The sequence below is a fragment of the Musca domestica genome, unplaced genomic scaffold (genome assembly GCF_030504385.1).
Source record: "Musca domestica strain aabys unplaced genomic scaffold, Musca_domestica.polishedcontigs.V.1.1 31, whole genome shotgun sequence".
Taxonomy (NCBI): domain Eukaryota; kingdom Metazoa; phylum Arthropoda; class Insecta; order Diptera; family Muscidae; genus Musca; species Musca domestica.
Window position 1 is genome coordinate 4,160,479 of NW_026712309.1, and position 24,597 is coordinate 4,185,075.

At 36.4% G+C, this 24,597-nt stretch overlaps 1 protein-coding gene across 6 annotated transcripts; it reads right to left on the reverse strand.

The window, feature by feature from the left end:
- Positions 1–1,838: 1,838 nt before the first annotated feature.
- On the reverse strand, positions 1,839–24,213 carry LOC101890130 (transcription factor Dp). Of its 6 annotated transcripts, none has more exons than XM_005176926.4 (11): positions 24,129–24,213; positions 22,960–23,292; positions 12,271–12,401; positions 8,534–8,594; positions 8,285–8,451; positions 8,068–8,153; positions 7,677–7,995; positions 7,242–7,477; positions 7,093–7,175; positions 6,939–7,022; positions 1,839–4,231 (listed from the first exon to the last, which is right to left on the reverse strand). In XM_005176926.4, the coding sequence occupies exons 2-11, from the start codon at positions 23,045–23,047 to the stop codon at positions 3,993–3,995; spliced, it is 1,494 nt and encodes a 497-aa protein (XP_005176983.2). In that variant the 5' UTR covers positions 23,048–23,292; positions 24,129–24,213; the 3' UTR covers positions 1,839–3,992. The 6 variants fall into 6 exon arrangements, with proteins under 6 accessions (XP_005176983.2, XP_019895602.2, XP_011296336.2 ...); XM_020040043.2 differs by having other exon boundaries at positions 24,004–24,170; XM_011298034.3 differs by having other exon boundaries at positions 23,956–24,170.
- Between the last annotated feature and the right edge of the window lie 384 nt (positions 24,214–24,597).

Genomic DNA, 24,597 nt, shown 5'->3' on the forward strand with positions numbered 1-24,597 from the left:
TAGAAGTTATTAAATCTAGAATAATTTTATTTTTAAACAATTAACATACATGTTTTATTATTTGACAAACTAGCTGATGAATTAAATTCTGTAGCTGGTTTTAAATTTCCTACTGAATTCCCATTATGATGCGGATCATGATGTGTACGCGATCCCTCCGTAAAGGGAGGTCGCCCCCTCGGTCGGCAGGGGTGGGAATGTGAGGCGTGGGAACGTTCGAAAAAAAAAAAAAAAAAAACAAAAAATATTTTACGACATAGAAAGAGAAATTATAATCCGATTTTGCTCCAACTTTGCGAATCCTAATATTTGCATCAGTGCTAGGTCAGGTGCGAGAACGGACAATATCGGTCCACTCCAACAAGTACCTCCACCACAAAGGGTCAACATGTTTAATAATTATAACTCTTATAAACTGCGATGTGTGTGTCCTATTGTCTTCAAATTACACACATCACAATATTTTTATTAAGCCATGGTTTGGTGTGAAGATGGAATATATCGATCCCATCTTTCTGGTATCTCCCATACAAAGGGTCAAATTTTTGGATAGTCATGAAGCTCATAAAACACGAAATTAATATCAGATTCCATTCAGACATGACGCATCTCAACATTTCTATCAACACAAGATCTGATCGATCCATTCCTTCTGGTGCCTTCAAAATTTTGAATAACCAAAACAACAATAATATCCGAAATAAGCATCCGGTTCTCTTCAAATTACAGTCATCACAATATTTTTATTAACCCAAGGTGTGGTGTGAAATTGGGATACATCGGTCCACTCCTTCTGGACCATTTTTCTGTTACATCTCCCACATAGGGTTCAAACGCTCAAAGAAGCCGACAAAGCATCCAACTCTCTTCAAATTTCACACATCCAAATATTTTCGCTAACGTAAGATCTGTTGTTAAGATGATATATATCTTCCAACCCTTCTGGTACCTGACCCACAAAGGGTCACAATTTCCAGTATTGGCCAACTGCTTCGCAACTTTTCCCATAAAAGGTCAATAGTTTGAATAATCAAAAGTAAAGGCGGGGTTATACATCTGTCGGCAAAACCGACGGATACTATTTTACTTGTTCTAATACACATACATATTTGTCTGGTCTCATTTGATAGACCCTGGACTAGACGATCTTTCCATTCTCTGTTCTTTTTCCTAATTTTATTACTTTGGGAAAGTCTTCTCAATTCCTAACGAATTGTTGCAATAAAAATTAATCCTTATACTTCCCTTGTCCACGTTTTCATTTCTTTATATGTACAGGGTGAGATGAAAAAACTGCAACCAACTTCAGAGTGCTGTCATTTCTAAGCCACTCGAGAGCTGTTAAAATTATTCCAGTGACGTAAAATTATTGTCCACGTTTTCATTTCATATATGTATATTGAATGTGCAATATGTGCTAAGGTCTCCCATAGTGGTGATTGCTGTTCTGGCCAGGCTTCAACATCTATCCCCAGCGGATGAGAAGGATATAATATCTAACTGTTCAACCGATTATGCTTTAATGTAAAATATAGATCTCTTAAGGTGCAAGTACATAAAAAGCTTGAAGTCATGGCTAGGCATATTAATGTCAAATTATGATGGAAAACGACGGCAGGATTTTAGTGCGGCTCTGTAATCCCTTTGTGAAATGTCACAAAATATTTCAAGCTTCTCGTGTACTTACACCCTTAGAGAATTAAATACCCCTCCTCTCCCACACTGACTTAATCCGTTCCAGTAAAAGCAAAACTATTATTTTTTTGTAATTTTTTTCTCATTTTATTTGTATTTATATACCGACTTTTTACTTTGTTATTGATTTTAACCATTCTCGATACCTTGTATGCTTAATTTCTTTATTATTTGATTTCCATCTAAGTTTTATCGCTTCATTCTTTGTTATTTTCTTTTGTGTTGTTTACAGCTACATTTTGTAATTGTTGGGGGGTTTACATTTTCTTTTGTGTGTGTGTGTGATTTTATTCTTTACTAAACTAAATTTAATATTTGTTTCTTTGTTGTTGTTGATTTTATTAAGACTTACAACTAGAAAAAAGAATTAATATTATTAGCAATCAGTTACATGTATGATAATCATTTAAGGACTTAAAAAATATTGTTTTTATCCCATTTTTTATAATATATGTATAAATTTAGTTGCATGTTTTTTTGAATGGATTTTTTTTGTTTTTTGAGTTTATTTGTTATTTTTAAAAGAGAAAGGATATATGTGTCGAGTTTGTAAAGTTTTGTTAGTATTTGTTTTTCAAAAAGGTAGGCTTTGTTTGTTTGTTTATCGTAATAATAATAAATTTTATTATTATTAACATTATTTGCTTTATTTTCTATAAAACAAAAAGAAAGTTAGAAACACACTTTATTATTTAACACAAAAAAAATTGTTAATTAAATAGTAATTACAATTTGTAATTCTTCTTTATAACTGGAGGTTTTTTTCAGAATTATTTTGAAAAATATATTGGTTAATTGAATAGAACAAAAAAAGCATACAAACATATTTTATATGTTCCAAGAGTTTTTTGTTTGAATAAGAATTAAATATGTTTATATATAACTGTATTTATATATATAGTGAATAAAACCTAAAACAATATCTAAAAATTATTAAAAAAAATAATTGCCTTAAGAAAAATATATTATTTTTCCATCTCTCTTTCTTTGCTCTTATTATTTTTAAGTCTTGGTTTGTTTTCTTTGTAAAAACATTTGTTTGTTTGAACTGAGAAAATTGATAGATAAATAATTTAAAAACAAAACAGGTTCTGTTTTGTTAAGCCATTGCAACAAAATTAACATATTCGAATAATAATAATAATTATGGAAAATAAAGAAACTGATTTTGGTGTGTTGTTAAATAGACTTTAAGTTAGAATAAAAGTAAAAAAAATATCCCTACAAAACAACAAAAAGGAAAGAGGAGTAGGAAAATTTGCTTTCAATATTTTTTTTTTTTCTACTGAAGTTTTAAAGATGATCAAATTTATGGAAAACCCTTACTGTTTTAGATTGAGGACAACTGTTTGATTCCCTACTGTTTCCCTACAAAAGTTTCTAAATAAGATCCAAACCATTACCCCACAACGTTTTCAGCTACGGAGCTGTTGTTGAGAAGATGTTGACATCAAAGGCAATATTGTATGAGAAACTGACAATGACAATGATTGCCTCAATCCCTTTTGAAAAGAAACTTGGGAGCTTTAGGCAAACCATTTTAGGTCTTTACTTTGGGAACCTGAACCCCAATGTTATGATACACGTCAACGTGATATCTTCAGATACATATTTTTATATAAATTCTTTAGATGGTGAAATTGATACATTAAAAGATATGAAGTAATTAAAAAACTCCTTCTCCCTTTTTTGTTGTTTTGTGTTCAGTGCAAACCTAATAAAGCCGAAATAAAACATAAACTAAATGAATCATCTGATAAATTATTGGTACTATCCAAAGGTGTGAACGCAGCAGCAGCAGTACCACCAGCAATATAACGTCCCTGGCCAATTGTGCCATTATGATCGTTTACAGTTGTTTGCAGATGTTGTTGTTGTTGGTGGGAAATATAACTCACAGACGATGATGGCGTCGACGGCCTTTGTAATTGCTGTGCGTTCGGCTGCTGTTTGTAGTTATCATTAAAATCTTTAGTTTCCATTGATATTTCTTTAGCTGTGATATTTTGGGTGGGAACGATGAGAGATAAGGATGCCGATGGACATACAATTGCTGCTGATGATGTTGTTGATGATGAGGAGGAGGCTGATGAAATTGTCACAGGATTTGATGTTGTTAAAATTCTTGTTTCATTTCTAACTGACAGCGATCTAGAGAACTTTGATTTCTTTAGAGCTGCCATGTTAATTTGTTGTTGTTTTAATTGTATATTTTCCTGTTGCTGTTGTTGTGGTTGCTCTTTTGAAGACATTTTCATGGGCGCAATATTGTTACGAAACGTAACTCTATTTACACCTCAATCAATATCACTGTGTTCAACATATTCTTCATCATCTTCGAGATCGGATGTTCTGAGACCACCACCGCCGCCGCCGCCTGCTATCGACCCCGACGCATGATGTAGCGGTGTACCCGTTACCGTTGTTGTAAAACCCTGCTCTGAGTTGTCTTGCATCAACTCGATATAGTCATGGGTGGTCATGTCTTCATCAGAATCGTAGGCGATGTCATCATTGGCTTTACCATTACCATAAGCTGAAAATAAATATGGGCAATGTATTGCATTAAACTAATATAAATCAGTCATGTGGAAGAATAAATAATGTAACCAACAGAAGTGGGCGGGCACCGATGAAAAATTAAAACCCTAAATTTCCTTTTTGGCAAAGTTTTCACGCGTTTATAAGATTTTTAAATTAAATCATAATGTTTTTCATTATAGGCTTCATCATGGAATTGAGAGCATATTTAATGAAGCATAAAGTTTTAATGGGCCTATAATTCCCCGCATTCCTCGTACTAAAAACGGTCGATGGCTTGCAAATTGTAGAATTCAGTAGAAGATGCTTATAGACTATACAAAGTATGGAAATGAACTGAAAGTATCGAACAACAGGGTTCAGGAAATTAAGAACCCTACCCTCGGAAATCAAGCTCTTCACATTTTTCATTGAAAATTTTGAAATTAAACAAAAGTTGTTATGTTCGCAGACGTTGAAGGTTTGTTGACAGTCATTTGCCAAGAGCTCTATACAGCATCAAAGTACGACTTCTTTATTTTAAAAATTTCATAGTTTTTTCTATCTGAAACGTCTGGGTGGGAGAGTCTTATCTATCATTTGATTGTTTGAATGACTTTCACTTTTACGTTGCAGGCACTGCAATGAAAGCATCTGATAATGCTGACGTGAGGTGGCAAGGCAAGGCTTCCACTGCGTTACCGACTTAACGCGTTATAAGAGGTCAGTAAAGTCTCCTTATCCGCACCGCAAGTAGGGTCGGCTTAAAGACCTTGTTCCTAATTTTTTAATATATTTTAAGTAGATGTGTGTTGCGAAGAAGACTTGAACTTGCTGTTGAACGTGACCCCTAGGATCTTGAGGTAATTCGTGGTCGGAATCGAGTCTCCATTGATCTGTACATTCAGCTGTGTTCTCATCTTCGCAGATAATGTGGTAAAGAGTGTGGCATTTAATTTACTGGAGGATATTTTGTTTCTGTTTCAAACGCCTGCGATAAGTCAAGGACTACCAACACTGTTCTATGTCGCGATTTGTTCTGGTTAGGTTTTGCTTTTACGATGCGCAGCTGCACAACGGTCGGCAACTGCTTCAATCGGAGACCTTTGGTAAATTGTGTTCATACTAGGCAGAAATATAGTTGTTGGTGATAGGTGAGAGATAGAAACAGCACAGTTAGCAGGACGGTCTACTTGGCCAGGGAAAGTTTTTGACAAACTTGTAGATAATGATGGGGTCTATATGAAAAGGACGCTAGAAGATAACATGGAACATTTGTATAGTACTTGTTCAATCGTCTCTATCTCTTGTTCATCTTTACATAGTCTACAGTATTCATGAACAATGTTATTCCATCTCGAGTTCAGATATCGATCTGATACTACAGTGGCCAATCAGTATTCCTATCGCGATTCTTAGGTTAGTATTATTAAGTGATAGAAGGGAGCTTGCCGGATGTCTGGTCAAAGTGTTAGTTATTAACTGAAGTCGATGAAATGACCGTTGAATCAAAAATATCTGCATGAATGCTCTCCTGTCTGAGAAGCAGCAACATAATAGCAGCATATGCTACTCTGTCAAGACGATCTACTTGAGATGGAGAGTTGCTGTCGAAAATGTTAATAAAAAGTTCTTGTCCAGGCCATCACACACATTCTTCGCTCTAATCTAACCATTTCAAATCTGAACAGAATACTTTTTTATGTATTCATTTCATTTCATTTATTTATTTATATGTTGCAATGAAAAAGCCATTAGGCCAATAAGTATCACAACTATCAGAAAACTACAAATGTGTACTCCAAAATAAAAAAAAAAAACATCTTAAAAATATTACATAGTGTATCTTAAAGTAACCTAAGAAATCATATGTAAAATATGGACAGCCAATGAAAATAAATTTAAGTCTATTGCTGGTAATAAAAAAACAATATTGAATCAAACGATACAGTGTCGTCAATATCATTAACAAACAAATTGTTAACCTCCATTTGCCTCTACAAAGTTTTCAAACATGCGGCGAAAAACACCGCGGGAAAACGAGAATTGTCGCAGCTCAGCTGGAAGCTGATTCCAGATTCGTGCGGAACGAACTATGAAAGATCTTTCATATAGAGACGTAGAAAAATGAGGGAAAATTATTTGCGTATTCCTAGTAGACCGAGAGAACACTAGCCGATCTCGCTGAAAACCGGGAAGATTTAAACAGATACATTTATATAGAAATGAAACCACGCGTTGTTTAACAAAAGTAGAGAATGACACTCCTAGAAAGAGGACTGCATGCGCAGAAATATGGTCAAAACGACGCAAATTATAAACATATCTTACAATGATGTTAAAAAGTTTTTCTAATTTCATTAAATACTCATGTGTTGTACCAGAAATCACTTCAATACAGTAGGAAATTACCGAAAATAACATAGAATGAGCAAGATTTCTCTTTACAAATAAGGGCAAATAGAAATCAGTTGAGTGTAATTTTCGGAGCATATTTATAACTTTGGGTACAGTGCATCAATATGCAAAGAAAAATCAAGCTTGGCATCAAGGACAACACCTAAACAATTTATGCGATCAACAAAATCCACCGCTACACCATTAACCTGTATATTAATACCGCTATTCAGTCGGCAAGGTGAACCAAATGTCATTGCTTTTGTCTTAGAAACATTTACTACTAGAATACCTATATACTAGGTATTCTTATATTTAACATTTACCTTCAATATATTTTTCGAAGTTTGGTGGCACCAATGACTTGGCTCGTTCAATGTCCTCATATGAACAGTGGCCCTTGTCCAAACCTTAAGCCAAAAGAGAAAAAATGCATCTTAGTTTTAAGGATAACAGAAATTTGTAGAAAAACAAACTTACCAAACAGTAAACCCATACGTTTTAAGACCTCTGCATCATCATGCATTTCAAATTTATCATCAAATTTGAAAATATACTCCGACCTAGAATAAGAAATTTTTACAACAATACTCACTCGACTGATCAAGTTATTCACAATCAGAACTTACTTATCATTGGTTACACTACAATTAATTTTGGTTGATTTATGCGTATTTACAATAATAAATGGTAATTGTATGGATGAATTTGCTGTGGGTATGATGCCCTGTCTTTCGGCTTCTTTGTTGCGTTCAATGAGACTCTTAAACGAGACTTGTTGCAGCAGCAGTTCTCTCAACTGTTGGTGCTTTTGTTTGATACGTTCCCGGCGTTCTTCATTCTCCTTTTCCAATTGTGAGCATTCCTGTGAAGTGTACAAAAAAACAAAATTGGATATCAAATTTCGCATTGTTTAAGAAGGAGTCTTCCAGTTTGACGATACGACAGTGAATGCGAACGAAAAATACTTTTCCAAAAATTATATTCATATTTTGGAATGTTGTTTTTCTTTGCATTTAGATATCAGTACCCCTAGTTCTTCATTCAGTTTCATTGCTACTAACCTCTACCGCACTGGAGGGCAAACCAATCCAACGTATTTCCTTTTTATCTTTGGATATTATTTGTAATGCCATTAAAACGTTTAAAGCATCATAGACACGGCGTCGAATATTCTTTTGATCACAGTTCTTGTCGAAGGAATTATTTTGAATTTCTTCCGCCACCAGTTCATCGGCTACCTCATTGTAGGTGGTGGTGCCCTTCACTTTGACTTTCTCGCAGACTTTCAGCGAGAAGTGACGCAAGCCCTTGCCGGCTTTTTCGGGTTTACGTTTTCTTTGTACTACAGATGCATTTTGATGGCTGGTTGTTGTTGTGTTGCTGAATTATAAAATGATTTGAATATTACACAAACTATTATTTCTTCCCTTTTTTGGGAAAAACCCAACTTACATTTTTAATTTATTAGCCGCTGCTTTCGCATTATTGGCTAGAATTTGTGGTTTGTATTTGTAGCGCTCCTCTTCTTTAACCACCGTCTATTTACATGTGTATGTGAGTGCGCGTGCGTGTGTTTGTGTGGGTTTCAGAGAAGATAAAAATTCAAAATTTAATTCTCATAATTAGAATTTGCATTAATTTATTTTCCATTTTCTTGTTCAACACTAACCGTATGCGTCGTAAATTCCTCCACAGGTTCATATTTTATTGTTGTGATATTTGTATTGTTGTGTTGTTGCTGTTGTCTTTGCATATTACTGGCATTCGCTGGTGTTCCACTGGTGTTTTGAGTACTGCCACTACTACTGTGTGGTGTTATGACTGTGTATGTGGTATCTGGAAGAGAATCGTATAAAAAATTATATCAAGAATTAAACATGGTTTCCCACTTTGAATTGTAACACTTGTCTAAACTTACTTTCTGCCGTTTGGATGTTATAACTGCTCTGTATTCTGACAAATTGAGGTTGACTGTTGTTCTGGAAAGAGAAATTAATATGAATATATTATACTTGAAAATAACATTTTGTATAAAATCCAATGGAGCTTCTAGAAGAAGATTTGTCATTACAGGTTGAGATGAAAAAACTGCAAACAACTGCAGCGACAACTCATTACATTGTGTAGAGCGTTCAAAAGCATATTGGTGAGAATTTTCCAGAAAAAAAAATTATTCGTGATGGAATTTAAGCGTAATAGTGTGATTTCTTTATATTTGACTTGAAAACCACAAGTGGTTATTGTTAGAGCACTCTAGCATTTAAATGTGTCTCTCCAGCAATTTTGTGTCTCATACCATCGCTCGTTACCGTTATACTGGTTGCGTAGCCCGACATCAAGGAAGTGGACGGAAGAAAACAGTAACACCAGCAGAAATGGTTCGAAAATAAAGAAGCGACTTGATCGAAAACCGCGTCGCAGTGGCCGAAAAATGGCTTGTGAGCTGAACATATCGCAATATTCCATTCGGCAAATATTGAAAAAATGAGCTCGGGGTAAAGCCATTGAAATTCCAAAAAGTGCAAGAACTTACACCGCAACGTAAAGAAAATAGACTCAAAAGAGCTAAAGAGTTGCTTTGCTGAATGTGTATTAAAGCCTTGGACACGCAAACATTTTGCCCGCAGGCCTTGGACATTCCAACAGGACTCAGCACCATCGCACTCAGCTCGCACAACCCAAGAATGGTTACAAAAAGAGGTTCCTCCTCCAGCGCCAAATGGCCACAAAAATCTCAGAGTACCAATCCATTGGACTATTGTGTCTGGAGTATTTTGGAAAACAAGGTTGGCACTAAAAAATACCAAAATGTCGATCAACTCAAGCAAGCGCTTCGCCGGGAATGGGTCAAAATACCGCAGAACAACATTCGGGCAGCGTGTGACGGTTTCATTGGCCGTTTCAAGGCCATAATTTGTGCCATGGTAGACAAATCCAAACTTATTCTAAAATTTAATGCTATTTCCGACATTTTTTGCTTTCATTCAATAAAATTAAAAAAAATTTAAATTATGGCATTTGACTTTGTTGCCGATTTTTTTTATCTCACTCTGTAGGTCCCAAATGATGAGGATAATTGATAGGTTAGAGATAACATACTTTTTCGGTTTTATCGGAAATTTTAGTATTTTCTTCGAATATAGAACACATTAGTAGGTCCATGTTTTAACGAAAAGGAATCTCTAGAGCTGTTTAAGTTTTAAACGGCTAAGCTTGTGTTACGTTTGTTTTTTATTAGAATCACCTTTCCACTTAGACTGGGTAATTAAAATCAATGTTAAAAGTCTAGCTTAAAACCACATTTAGTAGCAATTCTACAAAACCAAGAATCTGGGAGGGAAAATAATATCGTTGTTTTATTCTGATATAGTGTATCAAAATCATAGTCATACCTCACCTCGTATAACCTCTTTTTCACTTTAACGTGGTGAATAATCAATATAAACCTGTTTTACAGACAATCGACAAGGACATTAACTTTTCGGTCCCAACTTTCTTCCGGCAAATCAAATTAGATGCTTTGCCACTTTGGTATAAGATCCATAGCAAGTGATGGTTGAACACATTTCTTTACGATATCCTTAACTTATAGATCAGAGGCATAATTATTAGTCTATTTTGAGTTATAAACTCCCAACCTCCCTTGAGATTCTTAGATCGGTGTGGAACATATCTAATTGATCTTCTATTAAAAGCTTCAATTTTTCACTCTACTCGCCCTTCTACTACGCACCCATTTTTTTTCCTTCGTTCTGTACATATTTTAAGGTCGATCACAATGGATCGTTTTACTTCTAGCAAAGTAGCCGTCTTATATAAATTGATAGTTACGCGCCCAAAACATAACTTAATCTTTAGATATTACGGTCAAGAATGTCCAAAAAAATCACGTTTATGTTTGCATCTGCGATGAGTTTCGAAGAGGAAAGTTCCTCTAGGTGAGGTAACAAATTGGCGCCTACTACTAAGATCCTTTGAAATCCGGGTTAACTCGGAACCATTAAGGGACAAGTGATCTACGGATCGATGAAGTGAAATATTGGAGCCTCCCACCTGCAACATCGTCAGTCTTGAGTGATTGCCATACTGAGTCCATCAGCGTTAAAGGTTTAAAGTAAGAGTACCCAAAATTTTTGAGCGGAACCTCGATCTATACTACTTAGTCTTCCAAACTAATATTTGTCATGTTCTTGTCATTTAAAGTTTTATTTTTTAGCTAATATTTTTTTAAACACTGGCTTAAATAGCTCTCCTGCGTTTTGTGTTTTGTTTTACTGTCAATCTTAAATTATAGACCAAAATTTAACGGCCTTCGGGGAGCATTGCTGACTGCTATTGGACGCGTCCGCAAATTGCGTGTAGTGGAGAGCCCAGTCGATAAGTAAAATGAGAATTTAATAAGCAGTTGCCGACAGTCAACAGGACTGGGGGAGAGTCTCGGCTTAAATACCTGAGTTCTTATGATCCTTCGACCGACAAGGCGATGTTTCGGCGCACCTATAATACACAAGCCTCTGTGGTGACCACCCCAACATAAAGAGGACCCCCTAACGCTAGAGTATTATGGGACCACGTGCCCATCAGTGTTACAGGTTTGCAGTCGGGCTACCGAATGTATTCTAACGGAGCTTCATTGATACCAGGACGTCTCAATGCATATCATGCTTAGTTAGCGAGTCCATGCCGTGGTATGGAGGTTATGCCATGGTCGACCTCAGTCCATTCACGACGTCGTTGTCATATGGAAGAAAAGTTATTACCAGACTGCATATTGCACTCCGACAAATTATCGCGGATATGGACCGTTAAGACTGAGCCAGGACAGCATCCTTGTAGACATGTGGTTTGTCTGATGAAGAAGAGGACATGTATTCCACGGTAGCAGTCAGGGGTTCACTCCCTAGGTAGTCGACCTGAATAGTCCCAGCGGACCCAATACTAATTCATCAAAGCTCACTGATAAGGAGCTTCAGCTTATCAGGACGAACGTGAAACTGTTCGAACGACTGAATTCGTTTAGTTTTCATTTCGATTGGGCTAGAAAAACTGGACAGAATACGAATTATTATAGATCCGCACATCTAATAGAGAGGGTTCTGTCTGTGGTCAAATCCAAAGGTAAGTTCAACTGATTTGTAGTACTTGTCCTTAATGACAACACAGATTAATAGTTACTTATGTAAAGTCCCACGACGAACTATAAAGAGCTCTGATCAGATAATAATAAAATAAATAAAAAAGTGTCGTCTTTGAAGATAAAAAGCCAACTCATGTTTGCAGTTTGCTTACAGTTCACCCGACTTGTAATACTTGCCCTCAAGGACAATACAGATTAACTCTTAAAGTAGTTTATATAGTCAGACCCTCTTCACTCGACGAAACTTAATGAAATTATAATCTGAGATTAAATCATTTGAAGATCCAAAATGGCACCATACGACGTTTGACCCTCTGAGCACAACGTCCCGCCCATAAAAGTTCAACCGAAATATTAGTTGTCCCTAAAAAATAACAGTTTGCTCGATAACTGGTTCAACATATCGAAAATTAAGCGAATATATAGGGGAAATTCATCAGCCATGTATGGCTATGCCTTGTCCTTGTTGCTCATTTTCGTTTCATTCTTTCATTTTTAAATTCCCCGCAGATACTTACCATTTGTGTAAATGTGCCCATGTTGCCGCCAACTGTGGAGGCAAATACTGTGTTCGCTGCTGCTGCTGCAGATGAAGCTTCATTAGGTTCTTGTTTTATTTCGACTTGTTTGACGACTTTGTGGATTTTCCCTGGAATTAAAAAAAAAAAAAATAAAGTAAACGGGATTAAAAAAATTGAAATCTATTAAATATTAACAAATGGCATTAATCACAAATGCAAAGGAAACTTAAATCAACAACAAACAATTTACAGGAGCAAAATTTCTATATGTAAGACAACGAGATATAAAGTAATACTTGTTAGTGGAGTAAATGGCAAACCAAGAACGTTTTGTTTACAATAACAACAACAACCACAATTCACACAAGGATGGAAAGAAGGAGAAAGGCAGGAGTAATGTGGAGCGAAAACATCATAGCAAGGATGAATGAAATGAAATTCCCACTCTAACATTTCACTCTCAGCTGACTTGGCACACACAACGTGCCACACACACAATCATCAACAACAATGAATTGTGAGAGAGAAAAAGAGCGCAAAATGTTTTCAACGACAATGAGAAGGAGAACCAAACTGACATTTTGTAAAGAATTTACAAGCAAACATTAGCCACAGTCAACCAAGCTACCGGCTAAATAATAATCAACAACAAAACAAAAACGGCAAGAGACACTGTTGTAACACACTACTGCCGCTATCAAAGAAAGTTCACGTCGTGTTGTTGTTATAAAAATTTAAGACAACTAAAGAGTTTCTCTCTTTGAATTGTTGGTCTAAGAAAGATTATAATAACAAAAAAGACCGCTCTAAGTACACTTGCATGTAGCCTGAAACGAAAATAAGCAACAATATTCATTTCATCCACCACACGTCCACCGTCGTGTGACGTGAAACCCACATGCACAAGACAAATGTGTGAAGACAACAACAAGTTATGAAGTGTAGATGAAAATGTAGAAATAAAATATTTGAAAAAGAAAAAAAATAAAAAAACCAAAAAAGAACTGAAAAAAATATGTCTCGTTTTGTCTGTGCTTTTGAACTTCCGTCGCTCGTACCTACCTATTTTGTTCTTGTACACAGTAAAGCAACAAATTACATTTGAAATTAACTAACCCAACTCACTTTGGCATCTATCTACAGAGCACATGGAGATTATGGAATGAAATTTCAGGGAAACAAGCAATTGCAATGGGAGGTGTTTTCTTTTTTGTGATGTCTTGAATTTTTCATCTATTGATGGCGAGAAAAGACCGAGTTAGCAATGACATTTATCATTCAGAATGTCAAATGTTCCTCAATAAAAATTAAAATAGAATGAATGAGAAGAAGATTAGGAACAGGACAGGAACAAAAGTGGAGTTTTCAAGTTTTGAAGGACAATGATCATAAGGACCATATACATATGAGTTGAAAAAACTGCAAACAACTTCAGACTGCTGTCATTTCTAAGCCCCTCGTCCGACAGCTGTTAAAATTATTCCAGTGACAGCTCATTATATTAGGTGTGTAAACAGACGGCATTCCTGCAGAAGCTTGCAACTAATCAGCTGATTTGTCAAAACAAACCAATTTGTCCCCCATTAAAAGAATTAAAAGAAAGGGAGCACTACCAATTCTACAAGTTTTATAAATAAAAATCAAATTGTCAATAAAATAAAAATATGAGCAATAAAAGGAAGATAGATTTGATGTGTTCCGCGGAATCCTTAAAACCTGTTACTAATGGCGTTTGTCTAAAAATAGTCTTTTATTTTCTAATTGCATATTAATATTTGTGTTTTTCACATTTTGTAAAGTTGTTCTCCAAAAACAATTAGTCTTGCTAATTCCAAAACAATATTTTCGAATTAAAAGCACAAAAACATAAATAAACAAAAATAATAAACATCTGATTGAATGCCGATGAATGAGAAGAAGAAGAGTTGCAAGAGATTGCAAGAAAAAATTTGTCCAGCAAGAATTTGCAAACTCTCACTGAAAGAACTGTCAAAATTTCTCTCTGAACCGCTCTCGTTTGCAGAATTTTCGGGTTAAAATACGACTTCCAGTAACCAGACACACCTATTGTTTACAAGCGTACAAAAGCATTTTGGTGAGAATTTTCCAGAATTGATGGAATGATGGAATTCAAGCGTTATAGTGTGATTTATTTGCATTTGACTGTAAAACCACAAGTGGCTGTCGTTAGAGCTCTCCAGCATTTAAATGTGAATAAATCTTTAGTGTCTCGTACCATCGCTCGTTACCGTGATACTGGTAGCGTAGCCCGACGTCAAGGAAGTGGACGGAAGAAAACAGCAACATCAGCAGAAATTGTTCGAAAAGTAAAGAAAAATGGCTCGTGAGCTGAATATATCACATTATTCCATTCGGCAAATACCAAAAAGTGCAAGAACTTACACCGCAACAGAAAGGAAATAGACGGAAAAGAGTAAAGAGTTGCTTCGCTTGGCCGAAAGTGGTAAACTGCCCAATTTGGTTTTCTTCGATGAGAAAACACTCGTTGCCCAGCAGTTTGTAAACAAACAAAATGATCGTGTTTACTTGCCAAAGGGGTCAGCTGAAAATGTGCAGCTTCGGTTGGCCACCAGAACTCCAGTGCCGGCCATGGTGATGGTGTGACCCGTCATAACAGCCTCCGCTCGTATTAATCGACCGTGGCATCAGAATAAATGCCGAATATTATAGCGAAAATATTCTGGAGGGTGTATTAAAGCCTTGGGCACGCAATCATTTTGGCCGCAGACCTTGGACATTCCAAAAGGTCTCAGCACGCGCCATCCAAGGATGGTTACAAAATAAGAAGGTTCCTCGGTTTATTTCCAGCGCACAACGGCCCCCAAAATCTCCGGATACCATTCCGCTGCACTATTGTCTCTGGAGTCGGAAGGCTGGCACTAAAAAATACTAAAGTTTGGATCATCTTAAGCAAGCGCTTCGCCGGAAATGGGCCAAAATACCGCAGAGCAACATTGACGGTTTCATTGACCGTTCGAAGGCCACAATTCGTGCCAAAGGTAATCAATTCTAACAAATCTAAACTTATTCTAAAATTTGATGCTATTTCCGACATTTTTTGCTTTCAGTCAATAAAATTTAAAAAAAAAATATGGCGTTTGACTTTGTTGCATTATTTTATTTCACCCTGTAAAGGATTGTCGTTTACTATCTTATCAGGATTAACAAATTCGTATGCAACTCAATACTAGTTCTGAATTATAGAAATGTTCAGCTCAATAAACTGTAACAGGACGCCAACTTATTACACCTGTGATCATATGATGATCCCCCACACAGTCAGGAAGGACAAATATACGTGTCTATTGCATTACTGCTAAAGAATGTCGACAGCCTGGACAATCTAGGGTAGTTTTTGGGCGACTAAGTTTAGCCTCTAAAGGTTGCTGAATTGTTAAACTTAGGAGTTGGAACTAGACAGATTAACAGCCACGACAAGCATTTCTACTGCTCCAAGCACACCCGGTTAATGGACAGCCATGTTCAAAATGTTGTGAACCTTTGAGGGCTTAAATTTATTAGGCTTTGGAAGAAGATTTTTCAATTGAAATCTGTTGTTTTACAAGAAAATAAAATTGAAAGGATGAAAAATATAATACTTAACGTGTTGGGATCTTAAAAATCCCCACTATGAATAACAAAGCTGCCTCAAGTTGTGTGTAAAGAAATGTGAAATATAATTCAATTTGTTAGAATTGCTACGACAGTAAACATCTATTCATCTAATGGTATTAGGAGTAATCTGTGTATGAAAGAAAATGGATCAGAAATCTCAGAGTATATTCCATGCTGGATATTTTATTAAGTAGTAATGTATCGGGAAAGTTGTCAGAATTTATATATTTATTCCAACAATTTCCCCTATCGCTGTCATAAAAGGGTATCACTATCAGGGCACACACTAAGAGCTCAGATAATCCTCCATTTTAATTACATACGTTGCTCATACGCCATGACGACTGTAAATTATATATATTGCTCATACGCTATATGGGACAAATAGATTACTTAGCAGAGGTAAGATGTAAATACATAGATTGGGGATAATCGCAGGGTGGCCCAAGGGGAATGAAAACATTTAGAAGCCATTTGACCCTCCAAAATCTAAAAAAGGGATTGTGTCATTGAAATTTGTTCAAAAAGACTTCTGTTTTTAAATTACTAGGAGAAGTTCTTCCACCTTATGGGTGCAATTTTAAAAATCCCCATCCGAGGAATCCGGGGAAAATGTACATATATAGATATATAGATTAGGGACAATCGCAGGGTGGCTATCTTCCCGTCATATTTTTTATATTTTACATGGCAAAGTTAATTTTTTGCTAAAATGGTTTCGAAATTGTTTTTTGTAATTTGTAATAATCCGTTCTATAGGAGCCTTGATGAAGTTAAAGTGGCTTTAGAAGTTTCTGTAGTCTTCAAAAAAGTCTTCTATTTCTAAATTACCTCGAGAAGTTCCTTCTCCTTATAGGGGCACTTCTAAAATTGTAGGTACATTTCCATCCGACGAATACATCTACTCGAGCACTTCTATCAAAATGAAATTGAAAAATAACTGTTTTATAGAAGTCAAGCCTTTGACCCTCCAAAATCTATTGTCACCATTAAAAGACCTGAGAATGTATCATATCCATAGAAAGACCAAATGAAATAATCCGTTCTATAGGAGCCTTGATGAAGTTAAAGTGGCTTTAGAAGTTTCTGTAGTCTTCAAAAAAGTCTTCTATTTCTAAATTACCTCGAGAAGTTCCTTCTCCTTATAGGGGCACTTCTAAAATTGTAGGTACATTTCCATCCGACGAATACATCTAGAAGTGCTTTTTCTAACAGTAGAAGGACTTTTGTTAAAAATTTCAGTTTATGGGTGTAGAAGGACTTTTGTTAGAAAATTCAGTTTATGGAAGTAATGACCTCCCTGTTATGGAAGACTTTTCGATTACTATAGTCGGATTAATTTGTAATCTGCATTTCAAATATTCGTCATGCATTTATTTATTTTCTTATCTGTAGAAGTCTATGAGTGTTAATTTTGATTAGTTCGCCATTTAACAACAACATATGGTTCATTTGTTATACCCAAGCTATTCGGCGGTGTAATATTAACAATGGACCTGTTTTACTCGAATCAATGACAACCATTATTGTTGTTTCCCTGTAGCTTCTGGTGTCATCGTCATCGACATCGTCGTTTTCGTCTTTCGTTTACAAAGACATTTCTTTCGATTTCATTAATTTAATCTTCTTAACAGCAAATTAACAAGAACAAAATCAATTTCATTGTTGTTTCAGCACTAAATCATTTGCAACAACAAAACGGATTTTTACGAATTGGTTTTTTTTATTTTTGTTAAAATGAACATGGGCAGCATCAACAACGCGGTGTTATAGACAGGCTAAAAAGAAAGAAATTTTGGTGGCAAAGTCAAACACAAACCTAAAAACTCAAAAACAGTTATCTCTGTACACGTTTTTTGCCGAATGTGTGTGCGCGCCTTTTATATTTTATTTTTTTTTTTTTCATTTCTTACATTACACCAGCTACACATATCACAAGCAACGAAACAGACAAATATAATCCACCATTGAGCAAAATAAAAGTTGTATTTCCACCTTGGCCAAACATTTTGCTGTAGTATTTTTTTTTTCTGTTCGTACACATTCGGCTACCACCCCAATATTCTTCCCCGCCATCAAACTATTCACAAGTGGAAGCAAAACATGAAAGAAACTGTCAAAATATTTTTAGAAAAAGAGAATCGAAATATACGTTTCCCCATCCACTACGGTCTGATCGCCTTAGTTCCGCTTTGAGAGAAGAGAAACAAAACGAATTGGAGTATTGCTGAAGAAGCACACCACCAAAATATTTTTGCTTCTTTCGATTTTTCTTAGGAAAATAGAGGGCTCCATTTGTCTTCATAGATGCCTTGCAAAAAGTAGTCTGCGATACCCTCTTCTATATTTAAAAACCCAAGCAAAAGCCCTCTTCGGTTTTAGAACTCCTGTAGGAAAACTTCTACAACTTTTTATTTTTATAGAGATAGAATATCACGTGGTCTTCTGTCAACAAAAGTACTGTATTTCCAATGCAAGTGCTCAAGGAGGTCATATGGTTCATAAAAGAGGTGTAGGTGTAAAGGTGTATAGAAGGTCGTAGCTTACGCCGACGATGAGGTCTTGCTGATTGCTGGGAAATTCCCGCAAACTGTTTCAGATCTTATGCAGGGAGCTCTAGTTAAACTTACCAGATGGACACGGTGCAATGGACTTGGCGTGAACCTATCTAAAACTTAGCTCGTACTCTTCACAAGGAAACCGAAAATCCCAGACTTTTCGCTGCGAATACTTGATGGTGTAATGCTAAGCCTTTCTTCGGAAGCCAAATATCTCGATACCGTCCTAGACTAAACTGGAAGAGGAACATCGAGGAGCGATCGAAGAAGGGCTTAATTGCACTTTACTCCTGCAAAAACACCATAGGAAAGAGCTGGGGACTTAAGCCTCACATAATCAAATATTTATATAAATCAGTCGTCCGGCCAATCCTAACCTATGGAGGGCTACTTTGGTGGCACTCTCTATGGGAAAACTACCTTCAGCAAAAGCATTGATAAAGTCGAAAGATTTGCATCGCTACTAATTACAGGCGCGTTTAGGCGCGCCCAATCTGCACTAGATACACTACTCAACTTAAAACCCTTAAATCTATTTGTAGAGAAGCAAGCTGCTAGGTGTGCCCTGCGACTCAATGAGCTGGGACAATGGCGGAGTCATCCTATTGGACACTCCGTCATTCTCAAGTATGTGGAGAACATAGAAAATCAGCCTATAGCCAGTGATTATAAATCACATATGCAAAGCTTTGAATTACTTGATATCTATATACCTAACAGAGACGCCTGGACCCCCAACACTCCACCTTTTTACGATATAGCTGTCTATACTGATGGGTCAAAGATGTGAAAGCCTAAGTATCCAAAGATCCTCCAAACTAAACAACGACTGCAGCGTTTTTCAGGCAGACATCTTTGCTGTCAGGAAGGCCATAGAGCTACTGGCAAACAGAATTAACGAGATGGATGGACCGCTGACTGTATATGTCGATAGTCAAGCGGCCCTGAAGGCTCTAAATTATTTTACAATCAAATCTATGGCAGTTCTGGTTTGCTGAAATGCTCTGGAAAAGTTTAAGTCGTTTGTCAAATTCTGTTGGGTGCCTGGACACTGCAACAAATCTGGCAGTGCATCGTCTGATGAATTGGGCAGACGCAGATTTGAGTCAGTAGATCTCGAGATTGAGAGCTCAGTGAAGCCACCTTTATGCCATTTCTTCCAAGTACTGGATAAACATTATCTTGGGAGATTTCAACAGAACTGGCTAACTGGAAGGCGATGTAATGTCTCCAAAAAGATTTGACCGGTGAACTCCGAAAGAAGATCAAAGTCACTCATATCCATGACAAAGTTGGACTTGAAGCTTTGGTCACCGAGTGGAGTTGTTGTTTACACAACCACGCATCCTTTAACCTAACCTAACATTGCCCTCAATAATGATGATGGGGCCATAATTTTAGTAACTTCAGGGAAAAAATAACGAGAGAAGCTATTCAAACCTCTGGTTTATTTCCCATTCTAATGAGTTTATTGGTTATCTTGTTCACTGCGACCATGGGTCATGAGTGCCTGATTCTCTGTCCCCTATTCGTAGCCAGATCTACTGTTTTATGAAGTAAGATGTAGGTTAGGTTAAAGGATGCGTGATTGTTTTAACAACAACCAGATGTGTGATGTAATTTAATTTCCTCTACACCCATTGCTTAATCTTAAGTTTGGTCAACAAGAAAATCAACGCTCTAGACCATTACCACTCTGAGGCAACCGCAACTGTTACACAGAATGACTACATCGCAGAAATGGTTATTAGTAGTACATTCTATAGATTTTATTATTGTAATGATCTCAGCTATCATTGAAGATACGTCATAACGAGCATGTATGAAAACAGGTCCAAAGAGAAATTTTGGAGATACAAATTATAAAATAAAATTGTTCATTATATTATTATTTTTTGCACATTAAACCTTAAATCTTATGTATGCATTATAAATATCAGTGTTATTCGTTTATATATTCAATCATTAAAAAAGTAGGGCGTAAGGTGGTCGGGGATAGGGCCATAGAGTCGGAATTGTAGACGACTAATAACACTAATAACAAATGTTTTCCTTTATCTGCATAAGGTAACAATACAGCTGATAAGTTATCGCATTTGGGTCTAACACATAACCACTAAAGCATTAAGGACTTTCGTGGTTTACATCCCTATTACATCAACCTATTATATTAAGGTATAGATTCTTCTGTTGGTTTTGTTTGGATAAAAAATGCGCTGCTTCAGGAATTCCGCAACTGCTCCAGTCGGGAATAGAAACGATTTATAATGAGCAGTTTAGTTAGGAGGGCGGTCTGCCTAGTATTTCAAGTACTGCATAAGCATTATCTTGGGAGATGGGCAGAACAGGGTAACTGGAAGGGGATGTAATGTCTCCCAAAAGATTTGGCCGGTGAACTCCGAAAGAAGATCAAGGACACTCATATCCATGATGAAGTCGGACTTGGAGCTTTGGTCTTATTACAGTACACTGCAAAATAAGAACCGTAAATTCAAAGTGTGGGGGGGGAGGTTACGATACTGAATACTGCATGCTTTGTCAGGACGAGGAGGAAATTGAGATGGTGAAGCACTTACTCTACCACTGCCCAACTCATATCGGAGAATAGAAACGATTTATAATGAGAAGTTTAGTTAGGAGGGTGGTCTGCCTAGTCTAGGAATGCCTTTGGCAAACTTGCAAATGATGATGGGATCTATGCCTTAGAAGAACATTATCACCCAACTGCCAAATGACCTATGTATCTTGTTGCATAGTAGATGTTTAATCGTCTCTACATCTTCTTTATATTTCCATATTCTACAGTAGCCGAGAACACTTGAGGTCAGGTATCTGATATTGCAATGCCCACTATGGTTCTTAGATATGCCTACTACGTGATAGGAGGAACCTTGTTCTTCTCCTCGAGATTACCGGCCAGATGGCCTTCAATACCCTGTAACCGGTTTACAAGTGTCATCTCACAGCTTCTTCGATTAGACATTTCTTTAAGAAGTTTATTGCTTGTTTTACAGTCTCATCGTAGCTTCCGTTAACACTTGTTTTGCATGTCCCATAGTTGTGGGCAAATGTTTTGATATAGTGTCTTGTATTGATTGTGAATATCAAATTTGAAACACCTCCGTTGAAAAATAGGGCTAAAATCATCAAAATACTAAACCAATTAATAGGCAATAAAATTCTGTTAAAAATTTAGCAGAAAATATTAAAATATCGAATATTGGAAGGCACCACTATATCATTATATACGCTATAGAGAAATATGGGCCTACATGACCCATTTATAAACTTCACCCTCCTACTGACAACGTAAACATATGTGAAAAATTTTAGCACTTTATCTCAATTTGTTCTAAAGATAGCATGATTTAACATTTTATCCTGATCAAAAGAATATATACTTTGTTAAATTAAAAATGAAATTGGCTTTTACTTTAACGTTGGTAAATGTTCATGCAGTCTGTTCTAAAATATCACCAATACACCTCCAAAACAATATATATACAAAGTCCTCCTCTCTGCTACACGCAGTAATATTTCGTATTTATATCACACAAATACAATAGCAACAGCAAAAACAAAAACAACGATAAACACGTTCAGGAATGAAACGAAACAAACGCATAGAACAAATAACAACCCAAAGATTACCCACATATATGGACAACAGCAAGCCAGCCAGGCAGTCAGCCTAGCTAGTCGTCAGTGGTTGACTTAGTGAGACGACAGCGACGACGACCAAAGACGACTTACACAGCCAACAATGAAAGAAAAATAAAAACATAGTTATTTTGTGGGTTATTTTTGTTGGTGTAAAAATATGGCGGCTTAAAGAAAGATATATAGGCAACAATATGCATCAGAAACAACAATAACATTCACCACGAGAGGGAGAGAAAGAGTGAGTCTCGTAAGTGTAACATCACCCAAAAGAGATGAGAGAGAGACCCAACTGAGTGTGACACCGAAAAATGTGTGTTGTTTCAAGAAGTGAAGTAAAGTAAAAAAGGAAAGGAGAAAGAAAAACGTCAACCAAAAATTCACACACTACACACATAATCCAAATCGTTTGTCCATCCAAAAACAAAAAGGGGATGTGCATTAAAGCGAAGACAGGCATGCCAGGAAAGGCAGCAGCATGTATGGATGGAATGGTATGGTTAAAAACGTAGTCATCATTTGCCTTCAAACAGAACACACGAATTACCTAGGGTTTTGATGGACAATGGAAATGAAGCAAAGAAAACGAATAAAAACAACAACAAACAAGCAATGTGAAATCAAAAACTCACTACTCATTTGCATCGTGGGGAAAAATACAATATTAAACAACTAAAGTGTGAACTGTCAGAAATGTAGACCATACTGCAGTTGAATGATTGCATGGATCTTACATTTTTAGTGACAAGATCACCATCTTGCTGCCCACTCCCCACCGGGCGGAGTAGACAGCCAGGATATTAATTAGCTATCTTATCAACATTGCACTTACCATGTTCATCTGTAAAGAAATAGTTGATTGTTTCACCTGTCGTAGAAGCAGGGCCTGAAGTCGCTGCTGCTGTGGATGAGTGCGCCATTTTTTGTGTGCTTTTTCCCAGCGCGTAATGTATTGCGTTTTGTTGTTATTTTTACTTTCTTTGCTGGCCTTCTGCTATACAACAATTATTACTAAACAATTTATGGAAATATGTACGACAGACACAGCTTCGTAACTCTGAATTGTAGCTGTGGCGGCTGGGTTGGCTGGCTGGCTGGTTGCTTGCTTGAAGTTGTTCAATAGTTCTTCTTTCTTTCGTTTGGGGTTATTTCTATTTTCGTTTCGCTACAAAACACACAACAACAAATTAATATAATGATGATGATGATGAAGAGGCACCTTATCACACACACCACACACTCATTTCGTTTTTCTCAAAGGTGGATAATAAACAACAATAAGTAGAAAAAAAAAGCGCTCAGAAACCTTTATAAATTGGTTGGTTTTGAACGGTTGATGACGTTTCGGATTTCTTTGGCTGAAACTCGGCCCCTCAAAGAAAGGCGGCCAAGAATTTCAACCAAAAAACAAGAACACTATAATTACACGTCCGCCTGCCTGCGTTTTTATCTATTTTCGATTTTAACCGCAACCATTTCTTATCATTTTTTTTTTCTTTTGTACATGCACTTCTTTTTTTTTTTTGCCTTCTCGAACGCCGCCGAGACAACTGATGGACTAAAGCAGAAAAAATGTCTTCTTTTTATGGCTCGTTTGCGTATTTTTAATTAAACTTTTACAGATTTCTTCTTTTCGTGCCCTTCCCATCCAAATATTTAATTTGGGACATTCTTTTTTACATAAACTCCTCTAGAAATGGATTCATAAACATCAGCAATTACTTTTATGTTGGAAAAAAATCACTTTTTCACGAGTCAAAATGGCGAGAAAAGGAATTTAATTCCAGCGTTTACGTTGGTTTTTTCTCTTTTCACACCACACACACACCGAAAAGTACGATTTTTACCCGACGCTTTTGGGGCACTTAGCATTCACCGATTTTTATCATTTTTACGCCAAAAAATTAAGAAAATTCGAAATTTTCCAATGGTGAAAATTTCATGGAAATCGGTTGGGTTTGAGTCCATGAAAAGGGGTATCAAAATTTTCTTAGAATTTACCCAAACGTCGTGTTGGACTAAGATGAGCGAGCAAATGACCCGATGTCTCAGCTGTTTTTACGCGCGCCAAACAGGCATCGTCGGTGTTGTCAATGTTATGAAAAGGCAATAGATGCAACTTGCATTTACGGCCAAAACTGAAAATCTTCTATTCTAGTTGATTTCCATCAACAAATATATATTGAAAATTTTTGAATGGCCCGTATGAATTATTTTGAATACTACCATTTAAATATTACATTAAAATAATGTAATTGTTAATGCAAACAATTCGTCAAATCCCTCAAAGATCGCTACAAATTGACATTGTTATTTTTGTTTTCCTTCTACACACCATTTGACACATCCAGTGATGATTTTTGCCCCAGCAATGCTGCCACACCACAACAAAACACATATCTGGGTTATCTAAATGCACGCGTTGCTGCCACAAGTTCTTGTTTAGTACGGATAGCGTATGCTATTTATA